Source organism: Geotrypetes seraphini, chromosome 9 (genome assembly GCF_902459505.1).
Source record: "Geotrypetes seraphini chromosome 9, aGeoSer1.1, whole genome shotgun sequence".
NCBI classification, from domain to species: domain Eukaryota; kingdom Metazoa; phylum Chordata; class Amphibia; order Gymnophiona; family Dermophiidae; genus Geotrypetes; species Geotrypetes seraphini.
In genome coordinates, this window is record NC_047092.1 from 24,975,066 (window position 1) to 24,988,462 (window position 13,397).

General features: G+C 42.7%; 1 protein-coding gene across 6 annotated transcripts in view; it reads left to right on the plus strand.

Annotated features, from left to right (window-relative positions):
- Window positions 1-13,397, plus strand: part of MAGI2 (membrane associated guanylate kinase, WW and PDZ domain containing 2) — a 1,098,994-nt gene that overhangs the window by 980,290 nt on the left and 105,307 nt on the right. For all 6 annotated transcript variants that reach the window (XM_033957935.1, XM_033957936.1, XM_033957930.1 and 3 more), the window contains 2 exons: window positions 8,985-9,170; window positions 11,825-11,963. In XM_033957935.1, coding sequence (XP_033813826.1) covers window positions 8,985-9,170; window positions 11,825-11,963 — 325 coding nt within the window. The remainder of the gene's footprint in view (window positions 1-8,984; window positions 9,171-11,824; window positions 11,964-13,397) is intronic.

Genomic DNA, 13,397 nt, shown 5'->3' on the forward strand with positions numbered 1-13,397 from the left:
TGTTTTACAAAGAACACAGAGGAACATTTTCAAAAGCACACCCACCTCAGAATTGGGACGTCTTGCTCGTAAGGTCCAAATGAAAGCCCTTCTCGTAGCCATTGTTGAACAAGAAAAATGTTGGGCTTTCCTGAACGTGCAAAATGAACAGCCATTTTACAGACTGAAATGTCCAAATTATGGACACCCAAAAAAACAGAAATAAGGATATATGGCAGCCCAGTGGTGTGTGCACCCAGATTCATATTCCTTCCCTACCCCCACCCCCTATTTTAAATGCTGAGCCCTCCAGGAAACAAGGAATTATTTACTGTACATCACCTCAATAGGCTTCAGGTTTGCAGGTGCATAAATATTTAGGTACAGTTAGGGTTACCAGATTTCTTCTCAAAGAAAAGAGGACACATGGCCCCACCCTGTTCCACCATCAGTATTGTGATGTCATAATGCCTCATTCCACCAATACCTAAGAGCCAACCTCATCGGTGATGTCACAATAACTGGGTTTCCCTATACTTTTGCCCATTTACTAGATGCATTTGCTTCATTGAAACGAAAAGTGTGGAATAACTAGTAAGTTTCATGGCTCGACATCATTCTCTTCTTGGTTGGGCTGAGAACTTTTCAGTGGCCCCTCATATATTAAACATCCCTAGCACAGGCATAGGAGCATCTTCTGTAATGGAACCTAGATGCCTATGTACCATTCTTGAATACTAGTGTATCCTGGTGTTGACATGCCTAACATTTAAATAGCTTCAGTAAATGTAGCTTATGATATTCTTTAAGTTACACATGTAAGTGGCAGCCCCGTCTTTGCTCTACCCATGTATATCCCCTTGTGATATGTAAGACAGTCGCGTGTTTACAGAATACCGTTTAGGCGGTGTCTGAATTCAAAAGGGCCTGGGATAGGCACATGAGATCTCTTGGAGAGAGAAAGAGTTAATGGTTACTGCAGATGGGCAGCTCTGTGACCTCACAATGCAGGTGCAAAGAGCCTTAGCCTATAGAAAGAGGAGATGCAAATATTAAGAGCCTTAGCCAATAGGGAGAGGAGGAGATAGTGGATGCTGCAGATGGGCCATTTGGCCTTTACCTGCCATCATGTTTCTATATAAAGGATATCCTACAATATATTTCTTCAGAGTTGAATATGGAAATATGTTAAGTAACAAGACCTACAAGGTGGCTATTCCCGGACAGATGATAGACTTGAAAGGGTTGAGGGATCTTTAATCTTGTATGTTTATAATTGGCAGGAAACTTCCTTGTAAACAAGCATAATTACCATCATTACCAGCAAACCTCAAACAGGCAAACAATTTTTGCTCGTCTTCCTTCATCTGAGCCCTGACAAGAGCTTCAGTTCATAGTGTTTTACTGCTGGCTGAGTCTTGGCCTATCAAAATATAGAACAGCAGTCCATTAATTTTGTTTTGTAGTCATTTATAATGAGTTTTAGAATAAATAAAAGAACAAACTCTAAACAACACTTGATCCATACAGATATGAAATCATCACATCCAAAAGAGCAAATAACAAACAGTATACATACACTCTGTAATGCACTGTTGGGGAAATCAAAACTAAAATCAGATCACATAATGTAGTTCCAAATGTAAGAGGGAAATCAAAGACAAAAATTAGACAGAGGGAGCTCTGGGGCATTCAAACTCTAAGCGCAACTGAGCTATTGAAATTTCTCTTCTATTATCAAGAAAGTTATGAAGCTGCTGAGCAGAAAAAAATATATACTTAGGGGCAAATTCTATACATTGAAACATGATGGCAGATAAAGGCCAAATGGCCCATCCAATCTGCCCATCCACAGTAACCATTATCTCTTCCTCTCTCAAAGAGATCCCATGTGCCTATCCCACCAAAGTCTCGAACACTTGTGTTTGAGGCTTGTGCAGATGAGGACTGAGCTTAGGCATTGGTGGAATGAGGCATTATGACATCATAATCTGAGCTCTAGAATGTTGCTACTTATGATTTTAAAGTGTTTGAGGCTTGTGCAGATGAGGATGGAGCTTAGGCATTGGTGGAATGAGGCATTATGACATCACAATCTGAGCTCTAGAATGTTGCTACTTAGGATTTTAAAGTGTATGAGGCTTGTGCAGATGAGGACGGAGCTTAAGCATTGGTGGAATGAGGCATTATGACATCACAATCTGAGCTCTAGAATGTTGCTACTTATGATTTTAAAGTGTTTGAGGCTTGTGCAGATTAGGACGGAGCTTAGGCATTGGTGGAATGAGGCATTATGACATCATAATCTGAGTTCTAGAATGTTGCTACTTATGATTTTAAAGTGTTTGAGGCTTGTGCAGATGAGGACGGAGCTTAGGCTTTGGTGGAATGAGGCATTATGACATCACAATCTGAACTCTAGAATGTTGCTACTTAGGATTTTAAAGTGTTTGAGGCTTGTGCAGATGAGTTGGTAGTAATTAAACCTAAATGGAGGAAAAGATCTTTTCCTCCATTTAGGTTTATTTACTACCAACTTACTGTTGCATCTTGTTATATTTAATTGTTGGTATACATCTTTCACTATCCTGTTTGCTTGTGCAGATGAGGATAGAGCTTGCAGGAATGGGGCAGGGACAGGAAAAGAACTTGACGGGACGGGGAAATGAGTTCCCATGGGGACGGGGAAAAATTTGTCCCCGTTTCATTCTCTAATCTAAAGGAATCAGAATGGCAGAGGAGAAAGAAAGGCTTTAGCACAGTGCTTGTCAATCTTTTTGTAGCTGTGACCCTATGATTGCAGCCAAATAAAATTGTGTGGCCCACCTGAGATGCAAAATAATGATTCACCTGTGGAGAGCCTACCCAGGTCATGATCCCAATTGTGAGATTTATGACCCCATTTGGGGTCCTGACCCATAGCTTGGGAAGCGCTGCTTTAGCAGATTAATCTGTGCAGTTACAAATAGAGTAGTCGCTCTATAAATAGATATGAAATCTCACTTGTTCCCTGCTTGTGACTGACAAATGGTGCAAAATATACAGTATATGATGCATCAAGGTAGGGGCCAAAAGTACATTGCAATTAGTATTTCCCTAGAAGCATAATATTTCCAAAAACCTGAGTTGTGGAGATCAGTGAAAAGCAGGGGAAGGGGTAAAGCGCGGACCTAACGGATCTAAAACCGCACATCCTTAAAAATCTGAGGTCCGTGCAATTTGTAGTTAGTTTCTGGCTCTGACAGACCTCAATGACAATTTAGCGCCGACGGATCCGTCTCAGCATAGGGAGGGAAAAGTATTAGGATCCATCAGCGCTAAAATGTCATCGAGGTCTGTCAGAGCCAGAGACTAAAAGTGGCGCGGACCTCAGATTTTAGGAAACCGGTTTAAAAGGATTCGTTTTAGAGCCACTCCAGCATAGTGTTCAGAGAAGAATTACACTCCTCCCTCAATATTCGCAGGAGTTGGGGCAGAGCCGGCCCGCGAATGTTGAAAATTTGTGAATAATTTTTGGGCCGACTCTGACCCACCCCCGCCTTCACCCGGCATCCCGGATTTTACCTGGTGGTCTAGTGGTCTTTCAGGCAGGAGCGATCTTACTAGGCTCCTGCTCCGTGCAGATCACTCATCCCAAATGGCTGCCGTGTGTTCCCATCATCTCTCGAGACTACAACGAGAACTCACGGCAGCCATTTTGTATGAGTGATCTGCATGGGGCAGGAGAGTAGGGAGATCGCTCCTGCCCCGAAAGACCACAAGACCACCAGGTAAGGTCCGGGAAGTAGGAAGGGGGTGGGGGTGATTCCGGTTTTAGGAAATCGCGAATAATCAAAATCGCAAGTCCTAAAACCATGAATGGGGCGGGGGAAGTGTACCAGCTGCACTACGAGCTTCAGAACAAATTCCCATACTGCCAGAGTAGTGAAGACACAGGGGGATTGCGAAGATCTGCAGTGTGACATAATCAAGCTGGAGAAATGGGCATCGACATGGCAAATGAGGTTCAATGTGGATAAGTGTAAAGTGATGCATGTCGGTAACAAAAATCTCGTGCATGAATACAGGATGTCCGGGGTGGTACTTGGAGAGACCTCCCAGGAAAGAGACTTGGGAGTTCTGATCGACAAGTCGATGAATCCGTCCACGCAATGTGCAGCAGCGGCGAAAAGGGAGAACAGAATGCTAGGAATGATAAAGAAGGGGATCACGAACAGATCGGAGAAGGTTATCATGCCACTGTACCAGGCCATAGTGCACCCTCACCTGGAGTACTGCATCCAGCACTGGTCGCCGTACATGAAGAAGGACACAGTACTACTCAAAAGGGTCCAGAGAAGAACGACTAAAATGGTTAAAGGGTTGGAGGAGCTGCTGTACAGTGAAAGATTAGAGAAACTGGGCCTTTTCTCCCTCGAACAGAGGAGATTGAGAGGGGACATGATTGAAACATTCAAGGTACAGAAGGGAATAGACTTAGTAGATAAGGACAGGTTGTTTACCTTCTCCAAGGTAGGGAGAACGAGAGGGCACTCTCTAAAGTTGAAAGGGGTTAGATTCAGTACGAACGTAAGGAAGTTCTTCTTCACCCAGAGAGTGATAGAGAACTGGAATGCTCTTCCGGCGTCTGTCATAGGGGAAAACACCCTCCACGGATTCAAGACAAAGTTAGACAAGTTCCTGCTGAACTGGAACGTACGCAGGTAGGGCTAGTCTCAGTTAGGGCGCTGGTCTTTGACCAGAGGGCCACCGCGTGAGCGGACTGCTGGGCATGATGGACCACTGGTCTGACCCAGCAGCGGCAATTCTTATGTTCTTATCTCAAACGATATGGACAAATCAAGAAGTGCACCTTCATACCAGCTACTCTACCACCAAGCTCAGTAGGGTGGCTCCACTGAATGTTTTACGTTCTTGGAAATCACTCTGTTGCACGGTCTTATTGCTGAGTGAATTAGATTAATTGCTGACCCAGGCAAGAGGAAAAAATCTCAATGATTGATTTATACAAGGTTTCTCGCCATGGTAATGGCAAGCTTAGGGGGTCTTTTACTAAGGCGCATTAGCTGATTTAGCACGCACGCCCATAGAATATAATGGGCGCGTTCGCATTTAGCATGCGCTAAATTGGCAAATGCACCTTAGTAAAAGACCCCCTTAATTTTTTATATATTGCCTGTAATTGGAGCAGTATATATTAAGGTATTTTTTTTCTGTTCCTGAACAGCTCGCAATCTAAGCTTGTACCTGAGCTGAGACATGAGAACATAAGAAGTGCCTCTGCTGGGTCAGACCAGAGGTCCATCGTGCCCAGCAGTCCGCTCACGCGGCGGCCCCAACAGGTCCAGGACCTGTGTAATAATTCTCTATCTATAACCCTCTATCCCCTTTTCCTTCAGAAAATTATCCAATTCCTTCTTAAACCCTAATACCGTACTCTGTCCTATAATGCCCTCTGGAAGCCCATTCCAGGTATCCACCACCCGTTGGGTGAAGAAAACTTCCTAGCATTGGTTTTGAATCTTAAATAGATGGAGTTACAGTAGTCTAGTCTGGAGAGGATGATAGATTGTACAAGGACGGCAAAATGTTGTTGGTGGAAGCAGGATCTCACTTTCCTCAGCATGTGGAGGCTAAAAAAGCATGACTTTACCAAGGAATTGAGATGGCCATTGAAGGAACTGAGTTAGGAACTGGTTTCAAGGTTTCTTGACAAAAAGATCGCTAGTGGTTTGTGATGGTAATTATTCTCATTCTTGGAGTAATCCATCTGGGGTACCTCAGGGCTCCCCGCTGTCCCCCATGTTGTTCAATATTTATATTTCGTCCTTAGGACATCTTTTGCAAAGTTTGAATTTAAACTTTTATATATATGCAGATGACATTTCCATTTTAATTCCCTTAAATAATTTTACTACTGACATTTTATAACAAATATCTCATATCATGACTGTGATAGAGCAGTGAACAACTAATTTTAAATTGAAACTTAATACAGAAAAGACTAAACATTTTTTGGCCAGACTAAATGATAAAATAACTAAACCATTACTTCACTTGAATGGCTTTGACTACCCAATTTTAAACTCTATAAAAATACTGGGAGTTGCACTAGATTGCCATCTAACCATGACAGAACATACGGATTCAGTGATAAAAAATGCTTTTTTGCACTATGGAAATTAAAGATCATAAAAAATGACTTTGATCCTTTATCTTTTAGACTATTGGTGCAGGCTTTGGTTTTATCTATACTGGATTAATGCAACATTGTCTATTTGGGAGCTCCAAAGAAAGTATTGAGAAAATTGAGAATAGTACAGAATACGGCTGTTCAGTAATATTTGGATTGAAGAAATATGGACCATATCAGTCCTTACTATCGTTTGCTGCATTGGCTGCCAGTGGAGGCACGAGTACTATTCAAATTTTCTTGTATCTGTTTTAAGTTGATTTGGGGATTGGCCCTAACTTATCTTTTATCTCATTTCAAATTCTACTGCTTACTTTACAAGGCTATCAACGGAGAAAACCCAACCTACTGGAATAACCGACTAAATCAATCCTCCTCAACCAGACACAGAAGAACCCACTCACTATTCTCTCACCCATCATCCAAAAATGTCAAACGAAAAAAACTTTATGACAACCTAATAGCCTCCAAAGCAGCTAAACTGGACAGACAAATCACCACTCTTTTATCTTCAACTAAAAACTACAAAAACTTCAAGAGAGATACTAAAACCATACTCTTCAAAAAACACATAAAACCTATCCAGCATGACCAATCCCAACCCAACATCCAACACTCTCTATACCCTTAGTACTCTCTAATATTCTTCTATTTACCAAATGTTATCTAAAACCCCATAATTCACCCTATTCTTATCTCCTAAAGACTTCTACTTCCCATTGGTAACTCTTTACCCAACGTTTTTATTACCTTAAAAATGTTATGTCATCGCTTATTCTATTCCTTCAAATTTTGAATGTAATTCTTGTTTTAGTTTGGATGTAATCCGCCTTGAACCACAAGGTAATGGCGGAATAGAAATCACTAATGTAATGTAATGTTGTGTAGTCCTATAAGGAAAACTGGGAATTCACATTTATTTGCTTATCCAAAAATTACTAGTTGCAGATACAAAGACTTTTTTGGATAAGACAAAATGGTAAAATGACTTGCTCAAGGTTACAGGATAATCCAATGGGATTTGAACCAGGCATCCCTGGTATTGAGCCCAATACTAACCATTAGGCTACTTCTCCATTCTGTCTTGAATAAGAGGCCTAAAATGGTATGACAAAGACGGGTCGCATTCATTTCAACCAAAAAAGTTTAAGAAGTGCCAGTGTTCTTTGCCCCAGTTTGATGGATGGTACTTAGTGGAAATTCTGCTGTTAGTTCTGGCCTCGTTTCCCTGCAAACTTTTCCCAGAAAGACCATTTTAAAAAAATAGCATTTCATGTTTGTGTTGTAGCAGGCTGTGATACAATGGTTTTGCCTCCATTTTATTTCCAAATTCTCAATAAAACTCTTGATGTGTTTTAGCCCTATGTGCCCCTAAAGTGTTACACGGGCTTTATTCTCTGCCTTTGTATTAGAACACCATATAAAAGGCTCAGAGATTTTTTTTAAACATGAATATTTGAGGCACCCCTTGGCACTCCTCGAGCATAATCAAAGGTAAACACATTTCTATTTGTAGAATGACTCCTTACAAATGAAAAGTGCTGATTTTAAAACTTTTGCTTGGAAGGACTGGGACTAGTAAACTAGGCGAGTTGATTCTTTTCATCAGCCAAATACTGGCAAAATGCATCTTGCCTTCTGCTCAAATTGATTTGATGGTAGCTTTGGAAATTAAATGAAATTGCTGCTCTTTCATTTGATTTCTCATAGACTTTTGTCAGAAGGATATTTATATAGATGGCAATCCATATGTGAAATTCCTAGAACCAGCTTTAAACCAAAGCCGTAGACAAGCAGCCTGAGTGTGCGCCACGTGAAAGCTATTCTTGGGAACAGAGTTTTGAAGTAGAGAATGGCATGGGGACAAATTAGTCCCTGTCCCCGCAGGAACTCAATTTTCCCATCCCACCCCCGCGAGTTTTGTCCCTGTCTCTGTCCCATTCCTTTAAGCTAAACTAAACCTTAAGTTTGTATACCGCTCTGCCTTAACCGCACAATCCTTGGACACGTATAAATGTAAAAGTGTTTGAGGCTTGTGCAGATGAGGACAGAGCTTGCAGGAATGGGGCAGGGACAGGAAAAGAATTCGCTGGGACAGGATGGGAAAGTAAGTTCCCGTGTCATTCTCTATTTTGTAGAACATGCCACTGTGTCAGTAGTGTCAGGGCTCAAATCCAGGACTACTAATACTACTTATCACTTATATAGCACTGTACATTTTGACATTTATAGACGGTCCCTGCTTGTCCCCACCCCCAGAGCAGCCCATAAGACCACTATACTGTATATAAGGAAGTCAGCCCATCATACACTCTTACTAGCCTAACAAGCTGTGGCATAGCTCAGGCCCCTCCAAACCTGCAGCGCCCCCTTAAATGGCTGGCAGAGATGCCAAAACCCTGCCTGCCAAAGAAATGCAGTGCCCAAGCATCCTGCGCCTGAACCTGAAGTCTTCTCTCTGACGTTGCAACGTCAGAGGGAAGGCTTCCAGATTAGGCACGGGACGTGCAAGGTGCAATTAGTACTATTATGGGGGCGGGCTCGGGTGGAGATTGGGTAGAGATGGGCGGGGTCTGGCCCACGACTTAGCCCCGTGTTCTTCAACCGCTGGTCCACGGACCGATAATTCTTTTATTTCTGCCGGTCCATAGGTGTAAAAAGGTTGAAAAACACTGCCCTAGATCACCTTTTTTTTTTCTTTGTGAAGGTAAAGGTTGTATCTTTTCTTAAATTACAAATTTATGACAAAGATTATATTTGCTTTAAATGGGAGCAGTGCTGTCTTCCTAAGTGTTTAACTTTTGTTTTCTAGCCGTGCCTCACAAAATTGGGCGAATTATTGAGGGAAGCCCAGCTGATCGATGTGGGAAGTTGAAAGTGGGAGACCGGATTTTAGCTGTGAACGGCCAGTCCATTATTAACATGCCTCATGCAGACATTGTGAAGCTGATCAAAGATGCAGGCCTTAGTGTAACACTTCGCATTGTACCTCAGGAGGGTAAGTACAGGCACACACTACTGCTTGAGTCTCAAAAGTGGTTTTGGGATCTGAATGTTACCTGGGAAAGTCAGGGGGAGCAGAAAGTTAGATTTTATTAATTATCAGGTGATGGAACAGTCTGTGTGTGCAGCTAATGGAAGCCCAGTTGGAATTATTCATGATATTAAAAGCAGAACCGACACAGTCCGAGTTTCAAAAAAACACTTCTTCCTCAGGGGTCCTTTTCCACATCCTTAGCAAGAACAGGACCCCTGAGGAAGAAGTGTTTTTTGAAACACGGACCATGTCGGGTCCTAATTAATGTGAACCATAGTATGGAAAGCAAAGATTTTTTTTTTTGTCTTCAATAAAAGTTCCTGAACCCTGCACATCATCTGTGCAGCTTTTTTTTGTTGTTGTTGTTGCCGGCTCTGAACTGCAGATTGGTTGGATTCTTCTTTGTGTTATCCATGATACTGCCAGTTTAAAATTTTCAAAATGAAACAAAAGAATAAATCAATGAAATGTTTATCATTTCATCTTGGCTATCATTTGAGTCAAGAACCCCTAGCTGTCATGGCTTTCTGCCGCTCCTCTCACGGCTCGTTGTGGGGTCCCTCTTCCAGACCTCTCAGTCACTCTCATCCCCCACATCTTTACTCCACCAGTATCCTTTTTACGGGTAGGATAAATCCTTATCTGTTAGGCATCATTTTGAAAAGAAGTAGCGGTGGGCAGGAGTGACAGGAGATCACTCCTGTCCATATAGAAAATGTATATGGAGAAAGAAGTGGGGGATTGGAGGTGGCCCTGTCAAAGATGTAGGCCCAGATTCTGTAAATAGCACCATTATCGGCAGCCGCCTATAAAAACAGCCACCGAAATCGCATAATGGCACCGTTTACGAAATCGTGACTTTCATCAAAGGTAAGCACTGGAAATGTAGGTCAGATTCTGAGCTCCCCTGGGAGAATGGTATAGAAAACTGAATAAAGGCCTACATCTCCGGTGCCTGCCTTTGATGAGATTTGTGTCTATGGAGTTGCCGTAGAATGCCTAAGGTCATTTACAGAGTTAATCACGCCTACTTCAACCTTAGGTGTTTTAAGGCACCTCCATAGATATGATGAAGGCACCATTTTTCTAGGTGCTAACCATGCGCTAAATGCCAACACCTGCATGTTAGTCTATGGATGTGTTAGCGGTTAGCGCACATGTAGATTTAGCGTGCGTTAAACATGCACTAAAATGCTTAGCGCGCTTTAATAAAACAGGGGGATAGAGTTCTCCTGAAATGTCTTCAGCATTCTCTCTCTTCTGGCATACTGAAGGCAACAAAGCATGTGGAGGTTCATTTATATAGCAGGGCACCTACTAAAAATGTCAATTAATGGGCCTATTTACAAAGATAAGTGGGCACCTACTTGTCTTTATAAAATAGTAGCGTAATAATCACTTGCACTAGCCCAAGGATTGATGCGAAGGCCTATGCCTCGATGATAGCAAGGCCTATACCTAGATGCTAGATCTTTATTTGATGATGTGGTCAAAGAAGCTGGCGGATAAGTTATTAGGGATTAAGCCTTGATAAAGCACAGGGTGAAACATGTTGGCGAATATATCCCTATTCAGAGACCACAAAAGCTAAGTACTTCTTTAAAAATTAAAAATGTAAGCTCATTAAAATATTGAGGAAGTTTATACCTAATAAATAAAAGATCCGGTGACGATTTGACACATAAATCTTTAGGCACTGAGATCTTTATGAGCCTAAAGTGTGCCGCTGAGAATTTGGGTTACAAAATTAGTTATATTGCATGAGGTATTCAATGTGATAGTGCTTCAGATAAGCTATTCACATATGCTATATAGATGTTAGCAAGAACATGTGTAAATTACAGTACAGGTCGCCCTACATAGTCACAATTTTGGGATTCACAAATGTGGATATTTGCAAGTCTCCGAACAAGTAGCCTCCTTCCCGCCTACACAGTTTTACCTCCCGCCTACACAGCTTACCACCTCCTAGTGGTGTAGTAGTGAAGCGGAGCAGGAGCAATGTTCCTATGTTCCTGCCCCGTGCAGATCTGCGATCAACAACGGCTGCTGCAAGTTCCCATGTCAGTTCGCGAGTTCCCCCGCGGTCTCGTGAGACTGCTGCAGGAACTTGAGGCAGCCATTTCGGATAGCTGTTCTGCGTGGGGCAGGAACCTAGGAAGATCGCTCCTGCCCCGCTTCACCGCTAGACCACCAGGGCTTTAAAGGTAATCTGTGGAGGGGGTCCAGAAAGTGGGAGGGTGTCAGGGTGGGGGCCCTTAAAGTTATTCACGATTTTTTAATATTTGCGAGGGAGCTGTGGCCCTCAACCCCCCCATGAATTTGAAGGGAGATGTGTATTTTAAAACGTAAACACCTACTTGGATGCTCCACCAGTGCTCTGCCCATGCACATGCCTACTGTCAAAGTACATGCCATGCGAACTTTGTGTGTGCTTTTACACTGTCCGTTGCCTAGTTACATACGCTGTCAGAGCCTAAAACTAGGCCCTACCTTATACAATTTACCCCTAAATTGGGAGAGAGAGAAAGAATATGCATGTCTTTCCTATCCATGGTCTGTGTTAAATGACGCTGCATGGCTGCTCTTTAATCCGTCAACTTGTCATTGTGCAGAACTGAACAGCCCGGCTTGGGCGCCAAGCTCGGAGAAACAGAGTCCCATGGCGCAGCAGCATAGCCCGGTGGCCCAGCAGAGTCCTGTGGCTCAGCCACCACCTCCCCAACCACTCCAGTTACAAGGACATGAAAGCAGGTAGGGCGAACTCTTGACTACCCCCCCCACCACTGTCGTGCTCTGCCGACAGCCACAACCACTGACCCCCAAGCTTTGCTTTGAAGAATGCTAGTGTAGAAGGTTTGAGGTTGAAATAGACACTAGAAAATGACATGGGATTATTTCCCGCGGTTATCCGCAGGGACGGGAACGGTGATGAATTTTGTCACCGTGTCATTCTCTACTGCATGTAAAGGTGGGGGGAGTAATGTTGGAAGGTGGGATTTTGGAGTTAACCTTGATGGACTGCACGGATGGGATTGATTTAGTTTAATGATTTGATTTTTGGTTTAACGTTGTTTGGTGTTATTGTGTGTGTTTAAATTGCAGTTCGCTTTGGGTGTTGCTAATAGAGCGAGGGCTCAACATGAAATAAATAGATTTAGACCAGGGCTGCCCAAGTCTGGTCCTTGAGATCTACTGGCAGGCCAGGTTTTCAAGATATCCACATAGCCCTCTTGGTATGCAAATCTCTCTCATGCTTGTTCATTGTGGATATCCTGAAATCCTGGCCTGCCAGTAGATCTCGAGGACCGGACTTAGGAAGCCCTGATTTAGACAAGTCTTTCCCGTCTCCATATCGTTCTTTCCATTACCTTCTCACTTTTATTTTACGAATTCTAGCCCTCCCCTTTCCCCTCCTGTACCATGTCTTGCCAATTCAAATTTTTATATGTATGTCCTTTGCCCTGTTTTTATCCTTGTGTGTGGTTTGTTTTTTTTTAAATTTTGTACAATGTAATTTTGTACAATGTAAAAGCAATAAATATCAAGCCATAATAAACTTGAAACTTGAATACTCAAGGTTGCAGCAGCATCACAGATCGATGAAGAGCTGTTGTATTAGTCTTTCTTTTATACTTTGTTCTTTCTGAAAAATTTCTAGCATATTTGCTGAGCCAGCACCACTGGTGTTCCATATGGTGTAAATCAGTGGTTCCCAAACCTGTCCTAGGGGACCCCCAGCCAGTCAGGTTTTCAAGATATCCCTAATGAATATGCACGAGAGAGACAGGTATGCAAATCTCTCTCGTGCATATTCATTAGAGATATCTTGAAAACCTGACTGGCTGGGGGTCCCCCAGGACAGGATTGGGAACCACTGGTGTAAATCATCAAAACTAGAAAGCTCAGACCCTTTGTACTCCTACAGCTATTCCATAATTAAAGCAAAAATAGATATGTACTTTTCCTTTAATTGTTTGATGAAACAATAACCAGTGGACATTTGCACATGCTATCTCTGTGGATGGGTACACCGACATATCCGCGCATGACAATTGCACCCCGTCATTTACGGCCCTTGACTGAATCTGCCATAAGTGGATATCTGGAAAGCCCTGATTTGCTCAGACTCCTCAGGCTCCTCCCAAGGGATGGGGCCTGAGGAGTCTGAGCAAATCAGGGCCTTCC